This window comes from Parasteatoda tepidariorum, chromosome 4, assembly GCF_982258835.1.
Source record: "Parasteatoda tepidariorum strain Cologne lab strain chromosome 4, Ptep-v5.0, whole genome shotgun sequence".
Taxonomy (NCBI): Eukaryota; Metazoa; Arthropoda; class Arachnida; order Araneae; family Theridiidae; genus Parasteatoda; species Parasteatoda tepidariorum.
Window position 1 is genome coordinate 39813534 of NC_141758.1, and position 27139 is coordinate 39840672.

Genomic DNA, 27139 nt, shown 5'->3' on the forward strand with positions numbered 1-27139 from the left:
TATACCAATTTTCCTCTTTTGTACTATTAATCTGTTCTTAAACTTATAATTATATAGAAAGGAAGAATTGGAATAGTGAGCATTATTGAATGTTTTTCAATAATGAACTCAATCATCGAAAAGATTGATTTTAATCTTATCAAATAAGAACTTTGGCATATAAAAGATATAAACAAAAATTTCTAGCTTTCATTTAAATCTTAAATGCATCACTTAATGTTTATAAAAATTAAGTAGCACTTGAAAGTGGGCCCTTAGTTTAAGTCAACTCTAAAACTGCAAAAACTTGAAAACCAATTAAACTTATGGGAAAATTCCCAATTTTTAAGGGAGACTACCTAATGTCCTCATCCCCTACCTAGCTGCCAACTTGTACAGTTAAAAGAAAGACAGTATTTGTTTAATTTATGTTTTTGTTTTTAAAGTTAAAGAAAGTATTTGACTGACCCTAACTACTCAATTTTTCTAATTAAGTGGTTATAATTTAATGTGTTTGCCTAGTAGCCTAATTTTGCAAATTTACCTTTCTTTTATTGTCACTTTGTAAAACCTTCTTCAAAGACTATTGTGGTTGGCAGCTATACAATCTTCAAACCCCAGCAAAATGTAAATCTAGTTATTTTTATCAACAATTTAAAATTTTTAAGTATTTTTTTTTTTTACATTAAAAGAAATATTTTACTGTAAAAAGTGTGAAATATTCAGTTTCCCTCTGATGTTCTCAACATTTTGTAATGACAAAAAAGTACCTTTTTGAAAGCTATTGAAAATTTGTGCTTAAGCTAAGTTGATAATTTCTAATGACTGCCACTTTAGTTCGAGGAATTCATATCGACCAGCAATCGCTGGGATTCGAACTCTTCCTGCCTCATTAGGAGGAGAGCCCTCTATTGCCTGAGCATTTGAAATGGTGAACATTTGAAAAAAGTACATAAAAATTAACTCTTAATGGATTGTTGTTTCAAAAAATCCAAAAAGTTGCTCAAGTGCAGTTTAGTTGCTGCGTCAACTTTTTTTTTCTTTTAAGACTTACAAGTGAAGTCTTGAACAGTTTGACAATTAGGTAATCAAATTTATAAAATTTAACTGAAAGAAGACTAATGAAAAAGTTAATTTTTCTTTACAATATTCATTTTTTCTGTAACTTAAGACTTCGTAATTATGAATAGTTAGTGGATATAGCTAATTTTTAATTCCAGCTGGAATAAAATAACTACTCCAAACTGCTATTAAAGTATTACCAAGAGCCGTATGGACTCTGGGGAAAGAGCATTCGCCTTCCTACCAGCAATAGCTGGTCTATACGAATTCCGCAGCCGACTTGCACAGACCACTTAAAATATCCTCAGTGCTAGAATAATCGTGGGTTAGACTTCCCTTATCGTCAGGTTAACTGTGTGTGGTCTTCCTCTCCATGTAACGCAAATGGGGGGGGGGGGGTAATTCCATCTATTAAGGAAAGTTTCTCCAGGAGTTTGCGTACTCGATTGGATTCAAAATTACAAGGCTACGGAGTCTAACATTAGTAGTCATAAACCCAAAATCTGGTCTGCTGTTCAACGACTGTTAAAAAATAATACCAAACATTAGATCAAATATCACTTTTAGATTACTTATTGGAAATTAATGTTTATAAAAGAATTTGGCAACAAAATTGCACTTAAGAAGTGTCATTTACAACTTATTTCTTAATTTCAATTAGAGATAGTGAAGTCACAATTGCGAGATCAATAGTGTATGAAAAGTCTTTATTAAAACAAATATATTTTACAAATTCATTAGAGCAAGAAATGTTAAATACAAAGTTTTATTTTACCCAAGTAAATTTTCATTAAAAGTATATAATTTTTTTTTTCAAATACAATTTTCCATTGCTAAAACACAGATTCCAATCTTAACAATTTTATGGAACATATTTACAGTTAATTTGGCACAAACTAAGCGCATTTAAATTATTCAACTGTTTTTTACTCGAATATACTGACACTCTTAATGTTTTTGCATTACCCCAAAAATCCTACGGAACTCTTATTTTATAACGTTCAGAATTTCTTAGGTATATTTTTAAAGCATTCATTATGTATTGCTCAAGTATAAAAATATTTTTTGGAATTAAATAACTTTTAGAACATTTTCTATTGTTTAATAGTTATAGCAAATTGCTTGATTATAGGGCTCATTATTCTTAGAATAAAATTTAATGTTTGTTGAGAGGTAAAAAAAAAAGCTATAAAAGACAAACACTTAATATTTATGTAAGAAAAAAAGTAATATAACCCTTTTTGATTCACATCTTTAAATCCACAAAAAGTTTATTGGATTACCAAGGCATCATATAAATTTAATGCAAGGACTGTTGTTTATTTTATAACCATTTTTCAACTTATCTGACTTATATCTAATAGACTAAAAAAAATGCAAGAGAATTATGTTTTCATTTATAACTTTTTGATTAGAGTGTTGAATGAGGTGTCCCTGGGATTAGGCACTATAACTTGGAGATTTTACTTTTTGTAAAACTTTCATTTTTCTTATTAGAAAATCTCACTTTTTAAGTTATTTTCCTTCTTTTCAGCAAGAACATAAAATAAAAATGCCGAAATTAAAGGAGCACTCCATAGTAATTGTTTACTTTTTCTATTTTAATTTTTTTACCAGTTTATGAGTAAATATCGCACCAGTTTTTTAGTAATTTTATATATAACTTATGCATATATACATAATGTTTAGTATCAATAGTCCATAACAACCAGTTTTCTATGCATAATATTAAAATTTTTCTCTTGCAAAGCTTTAATCAAAAATAAAATGGTCAATTATAATAAAAATTAATATGATCTACTTTGGGTTTTTTTCCTTCCGTTTTATAAGAAATTTCAGTGGTATTTCTATTCAAAATTACATGAACTTGTTTCCTTCTAAATAATGTCAGTATATTTTAATAAAAAACGCTGTAAAAAAACTAAGAAATAAAATAACTTGTATAATTTTCTAATATATTTTTCAATTTCTAAGTCACATTAATAAAAAACACTTTACATACATATCCAGGGATGCTAACCTTTAAAAACGTTTCTCAATGTACATGATAGAAGCTTACTGCAAACTTCTGTTTTAAACGTAGTACCCCCACACACTGGCACCCAGAATTAAAATTCTAAACAGCTTAAAAATATTTTTGTGCAAATTAATTTTTACAATAAAAGTCATATGTAAGTAGAAATAGCAATTGCTTTTTTTCATTTTTATTCCAATACTTTTGCATAAAATAAATGCAGGTATTTAAAACTTTTAGCATGCTCACCTAATCAAAATTACTTATGAACTTAAAATTTCCTTAAAATAAACAATATTCCTATTGAAATCAATATAAATTATAACCAAACTGGCAATTTTCAAAAACGTTCTCAGTAATTTTGCAATAGTTTCATTTGTAAAATTTAAATTACAGAAAATACATAGTTAGCATCCCCGCATAAAATTTCTAATTGAGATTCAAGATTTAACAGTTTGAGATTGTCCTTCACTGTTTTTTTTTTTTTCAATCTTTACACTTTATCAGGCACGTACTATGCACCATCGTTTAAAAAATTATTTAGTCGCAATTAACAATTAAGTAAAATATTTTGCACAGACAAGAAAAGAATATTTCCCTTTTTTTTAAAAAAGAAACAAAACTGATCTACAGATACGAGAAAAAACTTTGCCAGTAGATATTTTAGAAAATTACAATAGGAACAGGACATTCCACTAAAACTTAGGTGGAACAGGTATTTGTTTTCTCCTTTTAGTTAGTGAGAGTGCAATGAACTAGTTTTTGTAAGGTTATAAAACGAACAATTTTTAAGCTTATTTACTTGTTTTTTCACCTTATACACCAAAGTATTATATATTTGTTGATGTCTTAAAAACGTTTTGTTGCCTTAACAGACGTTTTTTATACAGAAAATTATTATGTTTTTAAACAAAACTAATAACAAAAAATGCTGATTTTGATTTCTGCTTATTTCATGCTTTCTTTTTGTTGTATGTTATACTTTACTTACAATTTTACTTTTAACATCGCTAAAAAATATAAATAGATAGAGTTTTGAATTTTGAACTTCTCTCTTCCGAAAACCACCTGCAAAGAAATAATTAAATTCTGAAGAAACTATTTGATACTATAACTCGACTCATATTAGTTATGTCCTAATTGCAACTTCTCATAGCTACTGTTCTACCTTATAAAAATCTGAAGGAAATAATAATTAAAAAAATATTTAAATGCAGTGAAATAAAAGGAGACATTTTTTATTGATTTGTGATTGATTGCAGTTCATTCACATTTTTACTTTAAATATGGAATTATAATAGCAGCACTATTTTCGAACTTAAAATTGAAACAATATGGGACATGTTTATTAATGACTGAAGGTAGTTTCCAGCAAAGTTTTTAACTATCCCTTAAAAAAAAACTCTTAATTAAAAAATCTTAATAACTAGACACTATATGATGAAATATGTATAATTTGCCAAAATACTACAGGCAAAGTTTTTCTCGTTTTGGTTGAACAGTAGTCGTCACTTTATAACATTCACACAATCAGAACATCAATTTTAAACCACTGAATCCTACATTCCACAATTTTAAATATAGTCTCGTTAATGGAAGCTACAAGAGACTAAAATTGAATGGAATGAAAAAAAAGTTCAAATAATTAAATTTAGGTTATAACCTTCAATATAAATATTTTAACATTCATAAGATCAGATTTTGCTTGAACATTATATATACAAATTAATATTGCTAGTAACAATCATAATTTCAAATTTACACAAAGAATACCAAATAGTCCATTTTTTATTTTGTAAGTAAATGTTTTTTTATGTTTCAAACTAATAATACTTAAAGCAATTTTTATAATATTACTTAAGTTTTGGAATTTTCTGAAACAAAAAATACTAAAGTATACATTTAGTTTAAATAATTCATTAGTTTTTTACTAATCTTTTAAATTAAAATACCTTTAATACTTCTCCTTGCATATCAAAAAGAACTTGATTAATTAAAAAAAATACAAAAGGCATGAGAAACTTAATAAACACTAGGTAACAAAAAATATGTTAATTATTTTAAAGATAATATAGAGTATAACAAAATAAGCAGATACAATTTGGTCAGTCATGTAATTTTTTTAGTAAAATATAAATATCATAAGTGCAATTTAGTAAATTGACATACTTGGAATTGGTCAACATTGCTAAACCAAGTTAGAATTCTAGTCATAAAAAGAATAGGAAGTTCCGGTTTTTTAACAGAAGTTTTCTTATAAGCAAATACTTAAATACCTAGCAATAACTAAATTACAAAATTGAGGAGAAAGGTGGTAAGTAAATATCACATTTAAATTTTTTGCTAGTTAATACTTGCAGTTAATATTGGTGAGAAATGAAAAGATTGCAACAAAAATCAAACAGATGTTAAAAATTTTACGCAAGTGGCGTCATTTTGATACCACCTTTCACTGAAATTTCTTATCATATGGTCAGAGAATTGACCTATTTATCTTTAAAAAGCATTTATAGCACTATTTTTTCTTATAACTTTTTCCACAGAAAATGACAAATCTTTAAATTTGAAAAGTTCAATGATTGTGAAGAATAACATCAAACAATTAGAAATAATTCATCCCTTCCTGTTTTTAAATTCATTGTTGCACTAAAAAAATTTGAAAATTTACTTTTCGAATTTGGATTCTATGTTTAAAAAAAAATTTATGTGAAATAAATGAGCATTTACTTAAGTTATTTTTTAATTCCAATGGCTAACAATTAAAAAAAAACCTTGATATTAAGTTTTGAATTTAAGCCTGCATGCATTATAATAAACTAAACTTGATGAAGAGCCTATCAGAAAAACGAGCGCCATTGAGAACAGATCATTAATCAATTCTACCAAATTTTTAAGCAATGCAGTTATTAATAAAAATTTTGTCGGTACATTCTTTTCCGAAATTCACTAACATGTTCTTTCACAGAGCATTATAATTCTTGCGTAATTTAAAGAAAAATGGGTTTTCTAGAGGAACATCTTCAGAATTTCACCTATTAATGGGATGGCCAGAAGGCGTTATCTTTTGAGTAATATTTTTATGCTTGATTTAAGTTGAGAAAAATCATTTGCCCCCTTCTGTATACAGTCATTTTTAAATTCCAAGTAATTATGAAAAGGTAAATTTTAATCTCAATTGTTTATCGCATGTCTTCAATCATTACATCAAACTGAAGTTTTTTATTAGTTATGTCTAGGTACAATGAAACCTGTGCAAGTTGACCATTTGTGGTGCATTGCTTAAGTGATCAACTTTGAATGTGGGCATTTTATAGAGTGTAGTTATTACACAAGTAAGAATAAAGGTTATATATAGGTTATAGGAATATAGGTTATTATGTATGCTAATAGTTTTCCTATATGGTTACTTTTCCTATATGGTTTTCACAAAGGCTTTTAAGTTAGCTTTTAATGCTATTCTACTAATTTAATAAAATTCTAATGATTAACATAATTGCATGGAAATTTCCTGAAGTTTCTTTTTCTTTTCTCATTGGTCAACTTATGATGGGTTCATATCCTTCAACCACTCTGCTAGACTTTTCACTTATTTCAGCATACAAGATAAATAAGTGATCATGTTACAATGGTTTCGTCAAGTCAACTTATTTATGTGGTTAACTTATAAAGATGGTCAACCTCACAGGTTTCAAGGTACAACAATTTATTTTTATTTATTTGTTGTTTATTTTTTTACTTAAATGTGACAGAAGCAACAACTAAATACACTTTCTGTATTCAACGTAGCTCATGCATTTCACTGTTTTAAATAAATGTTTTATGAATTTAAACCATTTGAAATATCTAGCCTTCTCGGCCATTATGACTTAAAATTAAACCTTTAAAAACTTCTTTACATTTTGTGGGAAGACTATACAATCGACTCTTTGTCTTGTATGGCAAAAATCAACTAACACTTCAAAAAGTGTTTTCTCATACACGAATTTATTTGCTTTCAAATTTATTTTTACCTCTCAATAGCTGACTGCAACTTTAACCTCTCAAAATATGTCTACTGGTAGAGGATTTTTATTTGAAAAATTGAATAGTTTAAACTATCCTATTTTTTGTTGGAATATTAACAATTTGAATTTGATAACAGCTACATTATTAGTTAGCAGAAATACATTAAACTACATGACACGAACAACAAAACAAAATTGAATAATAGTAATGGGGTTTTATCCTATTTTCCATGATATTTCCATCTAGCTGCAAAGACAGGAGCAATTCATTGCAATTTAATACTTAATCAAGATATTAAGTAATTATGTAAGATTAGTTATTAAAAAAGTTTTCGTGGATGGGCTCTCACTTTTTTGCTGACTCTACACCCACACCTCTGCTAAAAAAATTTAAGAACAAAATCAATAGGACAATCTGCAACTTATATTTTAAATCCTTAGAAAAAAAAAATTTTAATTCCAATGCATGCATATTTTTTAATTATAAGCACACTTAAATAATTCTTAAAAATTCATTACAAATTAGAAGTAAAAAATTTATTTGACAATAGGCAGAAATATTTTTAATTTTGACTGTGTTTTGAAATTAAAGTGCAGTACTTAACTGATATAAGTTGCCCTCGCTTTTTATAAGTATCATTGGACCAATGATCTGCACAATTGATAGATTGGTCAATAATTGATCTTGCACAGAAACATTGTTCTTCAAATGAAAAAAAAAGACTATATTAAACAAAAAAAATTATAAGGAAAATAATGAATTGATATTCAAATAACACCGTAAATTATTGTAACTAAAGCTTTCCTATGGTTATACACTTTTTTTTTAAAAAAAAAGTTTAATTTTAATTATCAGATTTATTTTCAAAATTTAGTAATTCATAAATATTCCTTCTAATTCCATGTAATTTTATATTCTATAATTCTAAAATTATTGTTTAATGTATTATGAAAAAGAAAATAATCGTTGACTAATCATAATAAAACTGTTGTATAATTTTTAAGCATACATTAATTATAGCATTCTTCTTAAATTTATGATTGATTTTAATTATCAGTGCATCGAAACTATTACCACATTTCAATATTTTACAAATATTTTCATAATTCTTGAAAGTTTCATAGAATTTTAAGGTTTTTAGATTAGATAAACCATTTATATAAATATCTATAGAAATTTTTAGTAAATATCATTCACCTAAAAACATACTTGTTTTTATCAAGAAAGATATATCATCGTAGAAAAATCTTTACAAAATGTGTAACATGCATTAATAATTTCAGAATTAGAGTTATCTACTTTACAAAAACAACAAATCAAACCTCAATATCGAGTTTCATTTTTAGACGATAAACAAGAGTTAAAAACTAAAATCAAATTTTTTAAAACTTTTATAAAATCACATTTTTTTTTGTGGTAAAATTGTTCATAAATTACTTAAATTAAAATGACTAGTTAAATGAGCACTAAATTTAAAGGTGCACTGAGAAAACATATATAGTGTGAACATAAATATTTAAGAATATACAATAAGTATTGATATACATATTTTGGGATAAAATGTAAACACAAAGACAAGCATTGCAAGAAAACACATAGCCTTTGAATGAGTAGGTTCATTTTACACATTCAGTGTTGCAAACAGCAGATGATTTAAAACCACAAACACATTGATTTTAAATATTAATTTTCTTTAAATAACACAAAATAATACAACAAAATTATATGTTTTTCATTCATTTCCCTCCAAAAAGAAATAAGAATTTTATTTGGACACATTACTTACGCACTTTTAAAAATGATTACAATGCATATAGTAAACTAAAAAAATTCTGTTCAACTTTTGTTTAAAATATATATATATATATATTGGCTATTTGTCTGTCTTTAGTATTTATTTGCATAAATTAGATATTGGAATATCCATAATTTTTACAAATAAACTTTTCGATTTTTAGAGATACAGAAAAATTTTGTATTGATATTCAAAATTTATATCTTTATAATAATCATAGAAAAATTAGTATTTAATTTTAATGAAAATAAACGAAATTTGGCATTTAATTTTGTAATTCATACTTTTTATTTTTCCAAGGTACAGCTCTTGTATGTTGTACTAGCTCTTTTTTTATACAGTTCCACTTCTTAACTATCAATAGACTCAACAAGAATAATTTATATTCAGATAAAGTCCTTATTTCAATAATTTATTAAGATTCCTATTTTAAACAGAGCAATTAAAAAGAAACTTATTTCTGATTCAAAGAGGATTAAAGTAACTTTTTAATAATAAATATTTTTTTTATGTAAACCATTTTACTGATTTTCAAATTTTAGTTGTAAATATTTCCATTTTTTATTAAAATACATTGTGTTACAGTTCAGCTGCTTCATCATCTTTTTTTCTTTAACTTTTAAGTTAAACCTTAAAAGTGAAAAAGTTTGATTATCAATCAAATATATTAAATTTTACTAAAAGAAGACCAATAGAAAAAATAAAAATCATTTTTCCCATTATTTGAGTTACACTAATTAAGTTAAGCTGCTGTATCTAGATTTTTTGTGAGAATTTTAAGCCTTAATGATCGTTGAAGTTCGACTCTTATATTAAATGGTACTTAAAGTAGACCAATGAAAAAAAGTTGCCTTCTAAGCAAATAAAAAACATTTATCGTTATAAAAACTTTAACAGAAAAATATAAAATACTATATATAACCATAATTATTGAATTAGCTATTGAAGCATAAATTATAGCTATTAAAACATAAGCTTTAGCAATTGAAGCAAAACAGCTTAATGATAAATCTTTTGTAAAAAGCTTTTAAAATTTTTGTCTACTTAAATGCAAAATCATAAGCTAATAGTTTTATAAATAAAATGCATTGCTGTACTTTAAATTATCATATATATATTATTAAAATGCTCTGCAAACAAGTGAAAATACATACCACAATATTAAATTGAATGTCGAAATATAATTCTTTTATTGAACCATAATGCTAACAGTATTTTAAATAAGTAAAATGATAAAAATGACCATTTAAAAACAAGACAAAACATGGCAACTAAAATTTTCAAAAGAAATCTTTCGAAAATGTTTTCCATATAACATAAAGGCAATATTTTCCATAATATATAAATACATTGATAATTACAAATAAAACAAGGTACTAATTGTTTAATAAAAACTAAACAGTTTAGTCTAAACTGTTTAGTTTCTTAGAATATATATTGCAAAGAAAAAGATTAGAAAAATGGCACTGTGTGTAAAAAAAAAGCATTCACATAAAATATTAATAAAATGAAGAAATAGCAATTAAAAGATGCCACAATTAGAATTAAAATTTCATTAATAATCCTCAAAGCATTTCAATAAGAAATATCACCTTAATTTTATAATTAATTTCATCAATTGAAATGAAATCAATTTTAGTATCAATAATAGTTTAATAAATATCTCAACCTCCGAACAAAAATGCATGCTTTAGTTATTAACTTAGATATTAACCTATTAATTCAAATACTAAAAAAATATTCATGAAAAAAATACATATGAAGAATTTATGTCATAGGGAAAAAGTTAATATGCATAAATTTTTTGCTGCCTTTTATACAGAAAAATATTTTCTTAATCAAAGTAAAATATGTTTTAACATTTTTTTTATGTCATATTTTTTTAAATAAACAATTCTGTTTTAAAGAAGTTGGATACTTTGTGTGATCATGTGTATAAGGAAAATTTATTTTAATGTTATTGGAAATTAATAATTCCTCCAAACAAAAATAAATTTGGAATAAAAATTTAAGATTTACAATTGAAAAAAATAAATAATTAAATAAACAGAATTAGCACAAATGAATGGAAAAAAAATTTTGATCTAAATAATTGCCTTTTAAAATTTATCAACTATATTACAGCAAATACACAAAATTTAAATAAAAAATAATAATAAATCAAGATTGTTTTTTCCAGTTATGTAAATTTTGGAAGAAAAAAAAAAGCTCAACTAGAAAAAATTCAAGACTTTACAAAAAAGTAATCAATGAACGAAAAATTTTAGATTACCACAATTGAGTTATTCAATTGATGGTATTCAATTGATAATTGTGTTATTCAATTGATAATGCAATGTGTAAAACCTACTATTGGTAATAGAATAATAATTGAATAACATGTTAAGTAGCATTTTTAAAACCTCCCATTTTCCAATATTAAGATTAATAACTACAAGGCTCTATGTTATCATCAGCTGTCAGCATAGCATATTAATTTTTTAATCTAACTTCCATAAATTTAAAACAATTTCTCTTAAACTCACATTATTTACATGTTATTCTTCTTAACTCTTTAATTGATCATTAATTAAGCAGAAATTTAATAATTACTCCAAGTAATCAACATTGAATTATGATGCAACAACAGTTACAAATAAAATAGGAACCTTGCCCAAATTTCGGAATTAAAAAATATTAAAAAAATTTTTTAAAAAAACAGCTAGGTGAAGAGAAACACTTCTCTCAAGTCACTTAAATTACAACATGAAATAATTATTATGACAGAATTTGAAGTTATAGCTGCAAACATGTAAAAGAAAAAATTAGAAAATTTTACGAAATACATAAATTTTATGCTAATTATTGTACAACTAAAATATTTTAAACATAGGGAATTTTAGGTATTTTTATAGGCAATACAATAGAAAAACTATATCACACAGATAACTTAAAATTTAAATTCTTTGCAATATTTTCGATTTATAATTGACATTAATTGGACTTTAATATAAAATGCTTTTATTCTGTTTATTAAATCTTTGAGTTCATATTCTTAAATAACAGATATTTAGTTAATTTTAGATGGTAGTAATCTATTCTTAATTAAATTTAAAAATAGAGATTTTTGAATTTCGAATGTAAACGAATGTTTTGAATTTCGAATGTCCAATTTTTTCTTTTTAGAAAAAATTGGAAGCCTTAGAATATTTTTTTAAAAGTAAAACTGGTTACTTTAATGAGGCTATATTCCTCATTTAGCAGCAATACTTGTTTAAATCACTTATACATTAATTAGCAGCAATATGTATCTAATGTATCAAACTGATTACAATAAATAATGCTTAGTTCAGTATTTACATACTTATTAAAATCTAGGAGAGTTGGCAGCAAATGCATTATTCAGAATTTAAAAAGTAAATCTTAAAATTATTTTTAAAAAAACTCATAATCTTGGCTAAAGAACCAGTCCCTTTACATTTTGAAACAATCATGCAACTTGAAAATTGAGCACTAAATTATTAACACAATAATAATACTAGATATAAATCACTGGAATGGCTATGTACTCGTGTGAACAAACTGGACAAGTTTATTTTTAAACAGCTCACACAAAAAAGGAGATAAACTTTCCAGTTAAAAAAGTTTATCACATTCACTGTTTAATCAATAAAAGTTATCAGTCATTATATAAATAATTTAAAAAATTCCTTTGGTAAAAAGTTGACTTTTATTTGGCTTTTACAAATCGCTTCCGTCGAAGATAATCTTCTCTTTACGTAGTTAAACCTTTTGAGACTGCTGATTTATATAAAGAACAAAATAATTGATGGCACTTTAGGGTTGTTCAGCCCCAGGCCAGGTGGCCGATCGTCAGAGATGATTCTCATCTTGTTGACTAGATGTCGTCTCAGCGTTCTCCTGTAGGGTTGCTTGGAGAGCAATGGGAGTGAGCCATTCTTTAGGCAGACAGCGCTGAAGGAATGGTACGCGCGAACTCATATCTGCCAAACGGTTAACCCAAGATGGAATGTCTTTACCACAAAGTATCTATTGAAAGAAAAAATTTATCAATACTACATAATAATCCCCCCAGAAAAACAAGAAATTAGTGTGTTATCTTTTTTTTTCTTTTGCATTGGTGATGAATGAATACTTTAAGCATATAGATAAAATCATGATTAAAACTTAAATACCTTCTACAAATCATATAATTTTGCATTTAGGGCAAGAATAAAAAATATGATTTTATCAAAGTGCAAGTATGAAAAAAAAATTTAATGCCATTTTTCCGCTTATCAATAAAAAAAATAATTTAATTACAAATTTATTTTTACTATTGTTCAAATTATTTTGGCATGACAGGAAAATTTCTTGATGTGCTAAACTTATTCTCTTTAATTGATAAGCTTAACTTCCTACCTTAAAATGTCATCAAGCACTAGGCTAATGTCATCAAACACTTAATGTCATCAAGCCTTAAAATGTCATTAAGCACTCTTTAATTGATAAGCTTAACTTCCTACCTTAAAATGTCATCAAGCACTAGGCTCCCAATGTGGGTGTTGTCACCCCCCAGAGGCATTAGAACTTCCTGAATAAATTGAATTTTGCTTATTATGGTTAATATAAGCCAGAATTCAAATATTTAATTATAAAAAGAATTAATTAATAACTATATCTGCCTTAGCAACGGACAAATGAGAGGATATTTACAACTTCACAGGTATTTATATTCATAAGTAACATAATTATAACAACTGGTATGTGTAATATATATATCTACACACATTTTGATGCCTCCTAGGCATCGATTTGACATAATTTGTAGCTTACTTTGATGAAATGAATGAGTTTTTTTCTTCTTTCTATTAACAACAAAATATAAAAAAATATGTTGCACAAGTTTAAAAAAATATGGTGTAGGCATGCAAATTTTTAGTTTTTAACAACAAATATTTTAATGTTTAAACCACAAGTATTTACGAAAAACAGTCTTGAAGCAAGAGAACTTGGTAACACACTTAAATTAAAAAAACAGCAAGCAAACCCAGCCACTGAAAAACATTAGAATTATTTTTAAAAACTTTGATCGAATTTTCTTTTTTCCTTACTTGTGTGAGAGCACCAGAGAAATGATTACAGTTCTTTGTAATCAAATGGTACCAATCTCCTCTAAATTGCTTTCCTAGTTCTTCGACAATTTGACGCACATCACTGTCTGTAAAATCTGTGTGTCCTATTAATACAGACTGTCTGAAACATTAAATGAAATCATTAAAATTGACACAATTTAAATTTCATTCAATGATGATTAATACAGTGGTAGCAGTATTCAGACTGGTAACTGAGATTCTACAGAACGAATCTGAATATAACTTGAAAGGCATGTTGAGTAGTTGAATAAAAATAAAAAAATTATTTAAAAAATTGACCAACAGGTGAAACTATAACAAAGTAAAAAAGAATAATACTATCTTAAATACTAAAAATACCAGAATATTTTCAGATTTATGTTCTCATTTTGTGGGTCAACAGCATGTCAAAAGCACACAACGACAATATCAACATATACATACATATGGTTTTATCAGTGTAGCTCAATAACTTGAACAAAATACAAACTAATCTTTTCTTAAAGAAACCTCATGATATACATTACAAATATTTTAAGTTTCATTATAGGGCAAAGTTAGGATACTTTGATACCAGCCAGTGGCCATTTTAAATAGTGGCCACTTTTCAAAAATTAAAATTCTAAAATATTAAAAAAAAAACTATCAATATTATTTATGTAGAAGCATTTTCCTAAATATTGTAAGCAGGGTTGGTAAGCAACATGGCCTCTCCAATTAGGTTGATGGAAAATTTAAGTATTGTATAAAACATTTATCAATAAAATTTAGGATTTGAGTTTTTGAATATTGTACTTATAGACAAACAATAAATTTTTTAGTCACAAAATAAATCTATATTAATTGTTTAGTTGTAATCATAATCATGAAACTATATCAGTAAGATTACTTTTAAATATTATGAGCCATAAATTGAATAAATTTGTAATATAAATTGACTAACTTCCCTCAAAGCAAAATAACTGAGGTTTTCATTGAACCAATATTCACAAATCTCGGCTCAATAAGGGTTCAAAAGGCCGTTATTTTCTCCAATATTGGCCCTATATAATTGTCAGATTTACCAGACATTTTAAAGCCACTTTACAACCTAGGTCGGCCCGATATAAAATCGTTAGATTCACCCAATATTTTATATTAATTATTCAGTCAATATAGGCCTTATATTGGCCCCATAAAAGCCGATATTGGCACTATACAGGACCATCATTAAAAAATCACAACATCCCAATATAGGTCCTTCGATGTATGTTCATATTGAGCCAATTTTGAGCCCAATTGGGGCCAATGTAAAATTGTTACTAGGGTTAAATGAAACCTTTGATAATTAAATTCAGAACTGAAATTCTAAACTTGTGTAAAATAATCTAAACATTGCAGAGATGTCTTTCACATGTAAGAACCACATAAATAATACGAGGAGTTGTAAGCACATGTTTTGGAGCTCACTAAGTGATTTTTCAACAAAAAAGTGGTAATCAAGTAGCAATTAGTAAACAAATTTTTAATCACCACTTTTTAAATTTAGTAACTTTGTGATTGGTGGTTGCATTTTTGTTCTTGAAGTTTAATACAGATCTATTTAGTAACATCGCAACTACCAGTCTTCAAGTAATGTTAATTTAACTTTAATCACAGTGCATTAAAATATCACAAAAAATTTTTGCTGAATATGTGTTGACTAGAGTACCTAGATCATACCATGAAAGGTGTTGTTGACCATAGTATCTCCAATTCAAAAACTTAAAGGAAGAGAAAAAATTTTATTTATTAATCCCAATTTGTTCAACAACCATAGAATTTGTCTAATTACCAATATACTCCGGTAATAAAGAAAAATTAATATTTTCCTTTTTAAAATATCTGCTTACTTTAATATGAGCATGATCAATCAAATCCTAATTCCAAATTAGAAATTGCAATAACTCCCCATTCTATTTTTTTTTAACTCAGTTCTGTAATTTTTGTCAAAATAAAATTAAAATAATTTTTAACAAATATAAAAATTAAAATACAAATACAAAAAACAAAACCTAAATAAAATAAAAATTTTACCAATATTACATCAAATTTAGAACACAGTATCAAATTTACTCATTTTTAACAATTAATAAAGAATTATAAAATACACACAATGTATGTAACTTACTTAAATTTGAATTGTTCTCCTAAATCATCTGCATCTCGAGGACTTATTTCAAATATGCCCGAAAATGGAAAAGGGTGTCCACCATATGCAAATTCTAATTTTTAAAAAAGTAATGATATATAAGTTTTAATTTATTTATTAAAAGATAAAATACACCTTAATTCATGAGTCACAATTTTTCAATATTTTATTTAATAGTAAATGCTACAAAATAAAATGATAAATTTAAATTCAAAAAGAAATTCAGTCAAGAAACGTAACTTTATTTGATTCCGTAAATAAATATAACTTTTAGAGATACTATACAAAAAATTACTTAAATATAAAAAATCTAGAGCAATGTTTATATTTTAATTCCCATAATCTGCTGAATACAAATAAACAATTGAATTCTATATATATATATAGTGTACTATTAAGTCATTCTTGGACAAAATGCGAAATTATGATATCTGATAAATGAATATGTGCTGCCTATTGATTAAATTGAAACGTAAATATCTAAATATTTGTCAATGTCAAAATAAGAGCCATGATGACTCAGGGGATAGAGCGTTTGCCTTCCAATGAGGTCAACTGGGTTCCCCTTACCGTTAGGCTAACCGCATGAGATTTTCGTGGTTTTCCTCTCCATGTAACCCAAATGCGAGTTAGTTTCATCAAAAAGTCCTCCAGGAAAGCAAATTTCTCCTAATACTTGATCCAGGAATTCCCTTGTCTTCTGGATTGGGTTCAAATTACAAGGCTACGGAGTTGAACATTAGTAGTTGTAGACCCAAAAAATTGGGCCAACTGTTCAACAATGGTTATAAAAATAAAATGTCCAAATAAGCAATTTTGTGAAATGGGGACGTTAGACCACAACATTTTCAAAAATTACACCAAAATATTTTAACACTTAGCTATATTTTAATAAAATTTAGAAGCAAAACCTTTAAGCAGTGCTAATTTATTTGATACAAATAAAGAAAGTTTAAAAATAAGTATTTTTTAATTGCCAATCAGTGAGTCAAATGATTAGCTACATAGTAATAATTAAGTTTAATTTTCTACGAAAATGAAAACTTAAAAGTATTCAAATGCATGTTGAGAAAAAAAATTCTATGACCTTATGAAATATTTTCAGAAAAGAAGACTTAGGAAGACTAGAAGGTTGTTAATATGATCAAAAATTCTTATAAAACACAAACTTTGAGATGTAAAAAAAAAGAAAAAAAACTTACCAGTGCCATAAACTTCTACTCCAGAATGAAAAACTCCAAGGCCCAAAGCTGATGTATATTCATTTATCCAATACTGAAATTAAAATTGAAATATATTCAAATGAATGAAAACCAATAGCTAATGATTCTTTTAAATGTATGCAAGAAATGTCCTAATAATTCATGCTTCAAGTTAATATTTTATAATTGAAAATATCCCTGTAGCAAAATCATGTCGGCACAGCGACATTGTCTCAGAACACTGCCAAGTTTTTGCAGAAAGACTTTTCTTTTGGGAAGTAAAATATTTAGGGTTTTTTTTTGTTTCAGCAGAAATTTTCAAAAGATGCCTTTCTTGCACATTGAAGTGGGACAAAAATGCTTGTGATTTTTCTATTCTCATTTGAGAATAATGAAAAATAAAAAATAATGAAGTAAAATATTTGGTTTTCTTTTCTGTAAAAATTTTCGTTCCAATTCTCTTAGGCAGTTATTACTATTGATTTCCACATAGTTTTTTAAAATCCAATATTTTTAATACGATATTATTTATTACAATAACTGAATCTTGAAATAATAAATCTCTAACCCTTTTTTGAAGAGTACAATATGTGTGATTTCATCGTCATTTCTTTCTCTTTTTTTTTTCTAGTGGTTACTGCAACGGATTTTTCTATTATTTTTTTAATGTGATGATATTCACAAAACGCGAAAAAAGGAAATAATTAGTGTGTTTCCCCCCCTACAAAATGCGAGAATATATCCCATAATACTAGAATTTAAAAAAATATTACATATTTAATTAAATTATTTTATTTGATCCGAACAGTTTTTTTTTTTTTTGAAGTAGACGCTTCTGTTACTTTAATTTAGTGACACGTATCTTTGTTACTTATAAGAAGTATCTTGCAGAAATATATTAGCATTAAAGAGGTATGTCACAGGAAGCCCGAAAAAATTCTGACACAAGGGAAAATACGTTTAAATGAGTTCTCAAATCCAGCTCACACAAACTGGACAGTTGCAAATTTTCTAAGTTGTAAAATGCAAAATAATATATAGTATCTTTATATGACTGATATAAAAGAAAAAAACAGTAAAATAAGAAAAAAATTCAGAAATTTTAACATTACTTTCACAATAGTTTTTTCAATTTTCATTAATCTTTTAAGTAAGATGAAGAATTTAACAAATTATTCTACACCAATTGATTCTAAAGTAAAATAGATTGTTAGTTTTTGCATAAGATATAAATGCAGTTTAATGTTACCTCAACAAGAGACAAAAGCCACAAATGCATATTTAGGTAATTAAATCAAATATTAGTAATGTCAAAGGCATAAATATTGCCTCCTGCAAGCTCTGTTGCACATTTCATAAATTAATGAAACTATATATTATGATTCTTAACAGTTTGAAATAAACATTTTAACTAAGAGTTAAGTAAAAACTTGTTGAAAAATTTAATTTTAAGAAGCAGCAAGTAAAGAAATATATTTTATGCATAATATTTAGATCCACTACCTTACAAAGTGATGTTCATTAATTGGAAATTTCCTGAATTAAATTAAGAATGAATTAAACGTAAATTGGCAATAACTTACCATGTCATAGACATTTAACACAATGGGTTCTCTAGCCATGATTATGAGAAGAAAATCACAGTACCTAGAAAAATAATTTAAAATACGAACCATTATTAGAATTATAATAGTACAGTACAGAACCCGTTATCCAGAAATAAGAAAACCGGAAAACCAAAAATCCGGAACGAAATTCGATTAGTTTTCCCGCCATTTTTTAAAAAAAAAAATTTTTTTCCTTATAAGATTTTAGGATTTTTTGTTCTTTTTTGAAAGATGTTTACCTTATCATCATTTTGGAAATAATCATTAGTGTATCACTTCATCGTTTTTTCTTCTTTTAAGATTATTTTTAATTTTTTAGTTGGGTTTAATTATAAAAAAACGGCATTTTGTAGCGATTCTGAAAACCGGAAAAATCAGTTATCCGGAATATCGAGGGTCCCAATCGTTCTGGATAATCGGTTCCCTACTGTAATACTAATCATTATAAGTATTAAATACAAACCATTAATAGTATTATAATTTAGTATCCTGAAAAACTTAAAACGATTTCTTTCAAGTTAAAATACAAATTTCTGAAATTTTATGTGTAGGGTATTAGTATCTTTCCCTTAATGAAAAATAACTAGTGCAATAATACCACATGCTTTTGTGAAGTAATTCTTAATTGATTTAAACAACTTAAACAACATTAAACATTAATTTTAGGAAACCATGAGCTAAATGAAAAAGGAGTTAATCGAAAAAACTAAACAGATTCTTTTTTAAGCTAAAATACAAAAAAAAAAATTTTAATTTTTAAATATTAAGATGTCAGCACTTTTTCCTTCATGTGAAAATACAGCAGTAACAGCTAATCTCTTTTCCAATTTAGCTTTAACGTGAAGATATGGATTTTTTTGATCAACTGAAGCAAATGTGAGGGAAATTGTACACAAATATGACATGTCAATAAGTTAATTTTTTTAAAACTGCTGTTAATTTTCATAATCTAAAATCATGTATCAAAATAATTTAATTTAACAGTTTTAATGTTAAAATAATTCTAACTTGTAATCCACATCCGACCAAATGCATAGTTAAGAGGACGCGATACCCAGATAAAAAACCGGAATTGGCAAAATCAGAGTTGTAATAGTCACCCTTTGGGGGCGTCGCTTTGAGGGAGGAGTGAATTGGTACAGTGACAGTGATATATGATAGAGGGTCAGTTAAACTATCCCATCCTTCCCTTAGCAAAACTGAACAATATAAGCATTAGTTTCGAAAAGTGATTCTGGGTACGCGGTCTTTTATTTTTAAACCCATTCTTAGTTTCGTTGTGAAATATCCAGAATAGACATTCTAACTATTTATTTGTATGTAAATAGGTGTTTACAAGATAATGGGGATTACTTATATCTTACAATTAATTCGTTTCAAATTAAAACACCAAGAAGAATATAAATTTTTATTAATGTGTGTGGAATTAATGGAATTAATTAAAGTAACTTAGTTTTAATAATCGGAGCTAGAACTGCTAATTATATTGAGCTGTAAATATATGATTATAAATGATAGAAATATAATGATAGAAATATATATGATAGAAATATAATTATAAAAATTCTGAAAAATACATAATTTATTGAAACGTAGGCAATTTATTAAGTCATAATACAGAATTGAAAAAATTATTAAAACTTATACTAATATAATAAAAAGTTATAAAAAAAAAAAATAAGAATTAATTATAAAATATGATAAAAGAAAAATCAAACGCCTTTTAAATTGCATCAAAGAAAATTTTTGTTTTGATGTATCTTTTTCAAACTTACATTCACCATCCGGGAAAATTTTATTTTCTGTAAATAAGTATAATAATTTCTCAATAAATTTTTTAATTTATTTATATTGCTTTGTAATTTTGCTGAATTACAAATTACATTGTTTTGTATTTGTCTGAGAATTTTTCTCCTTTCATTTTCAATAGTTTAAGACACATACGTATATTAGAATATGGGTGTGTGTTTGTGCAAAGGAAAAAGAAAATTTAAAAATAAATATTTCTACACAAAAATAATTTTTTATTTTTTTCCGTTTCAATAATTTTATATTATTTTCTGTTTCATACATTTCAATCTCCATTTGAATTATTAAAATTTCTGTTTGAGTATTATTTATTTTTGTATTTTAGTATTATTTATTTACTCTCCTTTTTTAAAGCGAATTCTCACCACATGTTCCATATTACTTCAGCCTCAGAAAGATGGAATTCAGATGAAACATCTGTTAGCGTATAGTTTGATAATCAACGAATTAAAAAAAAATTTCCCCTCGATTTTTATTTTTCTGTTATTCTACTTTGTTCTCTAAAGTTTTAAAATTTTGTTTTGATCACATCTTGAATTCTTTACTTTCATTTTAATTGTGTATCTATGAGCACACACCTGTTCATACAGATACATATAAAAGCTAAGAGACACTATATTAAAAAAAAAAATGGTCATTTTGTTATTTTGGGTGTTTAAATTCAGTGAAGAAAATTTTCTCGAACTACTTTTTTGATGTATGAAACATATGTTTTGTAACATATGTTTGAAACATATGCTACTTTTTTGTTGTTATTTACGTAATGAAATATAAACTTATTTATAACGCAGATAAGTTTGCAGACATATGTCAGAACTTCGCAAACACAAAAATAAATAATAAATCAAAAATAGAGAAAATGACTGTAATATTACAAAAAACTCTAATTTTGTGGGCGAAGCATGCAATTAAAAAAACTCTCGAATTAAAAGCATAAAAAATCTTTATTTATAACCATCCTGATCTTTTACTTCCGTATAATCAAGATAAAAACATAAAAAGGAAAAAATAAAAAATTTAAATTACAAAATAGAGCAAATATAAATAGTTTACATGTGTGCATTACAAACAGTATAACTTGAGTCACAAGAAATGTATAATTGCAATAGATTTATTATGTTTACATATGGTGACAAAATGAGGGCTAAAAGCAAGAACACAACTCTTACTTTATCACAGATGGAAAAAAGGAATCTAATATCAAAAAGTTAATTAAAGGTAAAATTGGCAAAGTAAATAATACAATGCTAATTATGGGCATTTTGTAGTAGTTAAAAGTCGAAATAAACATTTATTTTCTTAAAGTGAACATTTTTCTGTTAATTTTAAATAGCCATCGAAATATCCTGCAAGATATAAAAACGTGTTTCTCAACAAAAGATTTTTAATATAATTTTCTTTAAAAAAGTTTTTAAAGATAAAAGCTATTTTGCAATAAAATACTAAAAATTGGTGTTATATTTTTTTTTCTAAAAATTTTAATGCAACTCGCTAATATCACCTACATACTCCCCTATCCCCATTGTCTCATGATTAAATTAATCTGAATACATTGTATGTTATTAAATTTATTGTATGTCTTAATGGATTAAAATAAATTAATTGTGACATAAATTAAAAATTGATTTATCCAAAATGTAGTTTTAGCGATGATTATTTGAATACATATAAAGTAACGACTTTTAATAGCAAGTCTGTCAAATTGCTATAACTACTTATTTTAGAGAATAATAATTCTGATTCAATAATTGCAAATAATGCTGACAAAAAAACAAAAGAAAAGAAAAGAATACTAAAATATAGAATTAAAATATAAAGTCAGGCAAGAATAAATAAAGCAAATAGGCATTATGATGAGCAGGCAATAAAAATTTTAAGAAATGTTAAAATATAATATTCATGTTTAAATCTAGCATTAGTATATAAAACAAAATAAATAAAAATCTGAGCAACAACATGTGTTGCTGAGAAATATAGAGCATTTGCGAGAAGGAAAATTATAATATACAATCGTTGACACTGTGAAAGCAAAATTTTACTGAGAAAACTCATGATACTAGGCAATTCTGTAAACTAGCACAAGTATTTTTTCGGGCAAACTCATGGTGCTAAATAAATGTGGAAATTTTGAAGATAAAATATGAGTAACTAAAACAAATAATAGTGAAAAAAAAAAATTCTTTTCAAGAATATACACTATGATGTACAGTTGCAAACATTAAATTTGAAAATAATAATAATAATAATATATATATGTACATTTAGCACTGTCAGCAATGTGAAGAAAATATAACATTATTAATAAAATCTGGAAATACTATACAAAATAAAAATCTGGATGCTGAGACATAAGAAGCACTTGCTAAAGGGAAGGGAAAATTAAAATGTATGTATATGCATGTATATGTATGTATGTATATGTATGTATATGCATGTATATGTATGTATATGCATATATATATATATATATATATATATATATATATATATATATATATATATATATATATATATATATATATATATATATATATATATATATATATATATATATATATATATATTTGGTGGCATTATTAATTATAAATTTAAAATTACGAAAATTATACTGCTAGTGCATTTGCTAGTGAAGAAATTAAAATATAAATCGCATATCGGTTACTATATCGGATAATTTAAGGAAATTGCCAATTAATAATTTTAGAAAATTAACTTTTATTTAAGAAAAAAATAAATAAAACAGAAGAGAGAGAGAGAAGGAAATATGAATTGCCTGTTATGCACATAATTTCAGCCAAGGATTTGCCCGAAATGGATTTGCACACGGTAAAAATTGTATAAATTAACGAAGAAGTTTTTTAGTAAATTTATTCACAATAACATACAATTAACTTAATGTTTTTATATAGAATTTAATTACTTTATTTGGGTAACCATTGTTTTTTTTTATCAAATTTTGTCTATTTGTTTTTTGGATAACTAAACATTACTACATAATCTTTTAATTCTACACATTTGATTAAAAATGGTATTAAAATAGATATTTTTAAGAACATTAGAATTCCAAATAATTTATTTGTCTTAAAATAAAAATAATTTCTTTTATAAAATAGACCAACAAAGCAGATATTTTCTCCTTTTATAATACCCAAATCCAAAAAATTAAAGCTATCATTATGATTACGAAGCGAGGTTAATTCCTAGGGGTAAATATTATTAAATAAAAGAGTATATTCATGAAAATTGAAGATAATTAAATCATCAATAAATCTAAAAACAAATTTAATATTAAGAGTACAATTTCTTTTTTTTAGTGCAAACAAAAAATTAGCTAAGACAGATGAAACGTTAGGTCCTTCCGGTATTCCATCAACTAGGAAAAAAAAAATATCTTTTCCATTTTAAAGATAATTATTGAAAAGACAAAAATTAATTGGAATTTCCCAATAATCAAAATCGCAATTAAAGATTTTTTCAAAACATAGTAATAATTCAAAAGAACATCTTTTAGTTTAGAAAGGGGAATGCTATTGAAAAGATCTTGGAAATCATAAGTGGCAATAGAACTAATTTTATTATGTTTAATAAATTCTAAAATCGGTGGATTATTAGTGATAATCCAAGAAAAATCCTCTTTAATAATATTGTTGATAATTTTATTTAAGTAGTTAAAGAAAAAGGTGCCAAGTTTAATTAGGAAAGTATTAGACCCACATGTGACTGTTCTGAAATTTATTGTAATTTTATGAAATTTAGGACTGATATTTAAGTAAAGAAATTTCATATTGCTAGTTTCAATTTTTAACCTCTTATATAAAGCTAAAAAAAATTTTATGACAATATTATAATTTAAATTACGAAGTTTAAAATTTTTACTATTTTTTAACTCCGTATTTAAAAGTGCTACATAAAATTTTTTACAGAAGATTGCATAATTATTGTTAGCTTAATTGATATATATAATTAAATAATTAAATATATTTATCCTACAATGTTTTGATAAGTTGTTATTGCCAAAATTAAGAAGAAAAAATAATAATAAATAACATAAGAAAATTCGAAAGAAAGTCTTCCATCCTAACTCATTTTAAAGAAAGAGAATGAAATAAAAACTGTTTTCAACCACAACAGAAGACCCCAAGGCTATTTAACCCCTCAACTATTCAAAGAAAGTAAAGAGGCTTTTCTCCTAACCCCCCAAAAGATCTCCCCACTAGAACTTTTACTCGTATTGGTAAATGAAGGGAGGACAGATGGGAGGCGTGGTTTAGGCTCTTTTCCCAATTTTTTTAAGAATTTTTTCATCTTTCTTTCCTAATAACACATTTCATAATTGAAGAAAATAATTACTAGTTATTTCTTCCGGTAGCTTGAAATGTATAGTTCGAGTAAGTGAACTCAAAAATAAGGATTTACTAAATGAATTTTGATAAAAAACGGATTTCAAGAAGATGTCTCTATTACCGATATTTAAACTCCATTAATAATTTAAAATTTATGGTAAAACAAAAAGTGATTTCATAAGACCTTAGAGTAAACTATGAACTTTCAAATGCTGAAAGAATTTTTCCAAAATATCAAAATGCAAAAAAGTTATTAGCAAATGAAGCTCCCATAGAAAAAGCATTAGCAGCTGGCATTGAGAGGGTAGGTATTGCGTCCTCTTAATATAGCTTGTAAAATGTGGGCTGTATTCATTTTTAGTCAAGATTATTTTATGAATAAATTCAGAAGTCAATGTCTAAGTACTATGTCTTTTAGTTTTGTCTAATTAAGTACAATGTCCAATTAGTTTTCTTTTTAGGTATGTTGTATTAATAGTTGTCTTACAGTAAGTATAAATTCTATTTCTTTTGTTGTGTTGACTAGTTAATGTCAAAATCTACATAATTACTAATCTGAATTTTAAGTTTAATGATCTGCTTAATTTTTTCAGAAAACAGATACTACAATGGCTACGAGTAGGTCCTTTTTGGGATGCTTGTAGTTTCTAGACAGTCAACAGCCCAAAAATCACCAAAACTTGGCAATTATCTGTAAAGATTTTCCTAACAGCACGATAGGGAAATCTTTAAACATCAATTTTAAGTTGGGGAGATTTCCATATCATGATCTTTGGCAGAATAATCCCCAAGTCTTGGAAACTTCCGAGTAGTGGCCCGTGAGAAACTAAAAAAAAACATCACAGAAAGAGGCCAACTTGAAAGGTATAACTCGTAGCCACCCCCGGGCAAACATCTACATGTTGTTGGTTTTTTTTATTTGCAATTTTAAAATCTATTTGGCACCTTGGCGATTGTAGTTAGAGCTACAGATCACGATACAGAAATATCCCCTTTATGTACATGATACAAATATGAAAAATTGAAGGATATCCTTAAATTATTACTATTTTTATAGAATTTAAATAATACATAAAAAGTAAAATGTGAAGGTAGAAAATATGTTAACTCAATAGGCAATTGCTAACTAAGAAGGTTATAAATATGATAAAAAGCACACTAGAAAATATTAGATCAAACTTAAAATAAATAAAGTATAAAAAAAAATGCAACGAACATTTACTGTAATTTCACTGACTTTCCCCGATTAGAATCGTAACATTTGATAGGAACTAATAAAGTTTGAGCAGTTGCAAAATTAAAACTAATATAAACGAAAACTGAACAAATGACAATGAGATAGATATATTTCACAATTACATATTAATAAAATACTAATAAATTATACTAATAAAAGATTTACTTAGAAATATAATAAAAATAGAAAAAATTAAGTTACGTGAAAAAATTTCTTTACCAAGCGAGTTCAAAAACATTTTTAAAATTAATATTTCATGCCACCCTAGCATACAAGCATTAATATTTTTGAGTTTTTATTCAAATAAAAACTGAATATGATTATAAAATCTTGTTTCTAATAATTAAAAAACATTTTTGTATGCAACCCAAATATTTAATTGCTAATAAATAAATATATTTTTAAGTAAATTGAATTAAGAGTTGTACAATATTTTGGCTTACTTTATAGGTGACCTATATTCTCATAAAACCATTCTACAAAATTCAGAATAAATATAAATGCGGAAATTTTTTTCAAAAATTAAAACACTGAAACAATATGACAAATCATGATTTGACTTATTTCCTAACTTCTAAAGAATAAAAATCAACATAAAACTAACTCATCAATTCAATTTTTAGCTGACCGTTTATATTTATAATTTTTTTTGCTCGAAACAGGATTAAATCCTGAAATATTCCTGTCAAAATAGTAACTGCGCTTGCGCACAATGAGAAAAATAATCCCTTACATAATATATATTTCCCCATCACTTAGAATCTAAGTAGGAGAAAATTTTCCCTAAATGCTACATTTCAAT

General features: G+C 25.8%; 1 protein-coding gene across 1 annotated transcript; it reads right to left on the bottom strand.

The window, feature by feature from the left end:
- Positions 1–11217: 11217 nt before the first annotated feature.
- On the bottom strand, positions 11218–26999 carry LOC107448649 (deubiquitinase DESI2). The gene is made up of 6 exons (XM_016063945.5): positions 26781–26999; positions 18925–18988; positions 17342–17414; positions 16119–16212; positions 13949–14090; positions 11218–12884 (listed from the first exon to the last, which is right to left on the bottom strand). Exons 2-6 carry the CDS (start codon positions 18961–18963, stop codon positions 12708–12710), a joined length of 525 nt encoding a protein of 174 aa, XP_015919431.1. The 5' UTR covers positions 18964–18988; positions 26781–26999; the 3' UTR covers positions 11218–12707.
- Between the last annotated feature and the right edge of the window lie 140 nt (positions 27000–27139).

Bases quoted from the DNA above. Each gene is read 5' to 3' on its own strand.
- LOC107448649 (XM_016063945.5), bottom strand. From the start codon at position 18,963: ATGGCTAGAGAACCCATTGTGTTAAATGTCTATGACATG. The intron at 17,415-18,924 runs GTAAGTTATTGC...TTTTAATTTCAG, and splicing joins TGTTAAATGTCTATGACATG to TATTGGATAAATGAATATAC. The intron at 12,885-13,948 runs GTAAGGAAAAAA...TTCTTTCAATAG, and splicing joins TCTCTGGTGCTCTCACACAA to ATACTTTGTGGTAAAGACAT.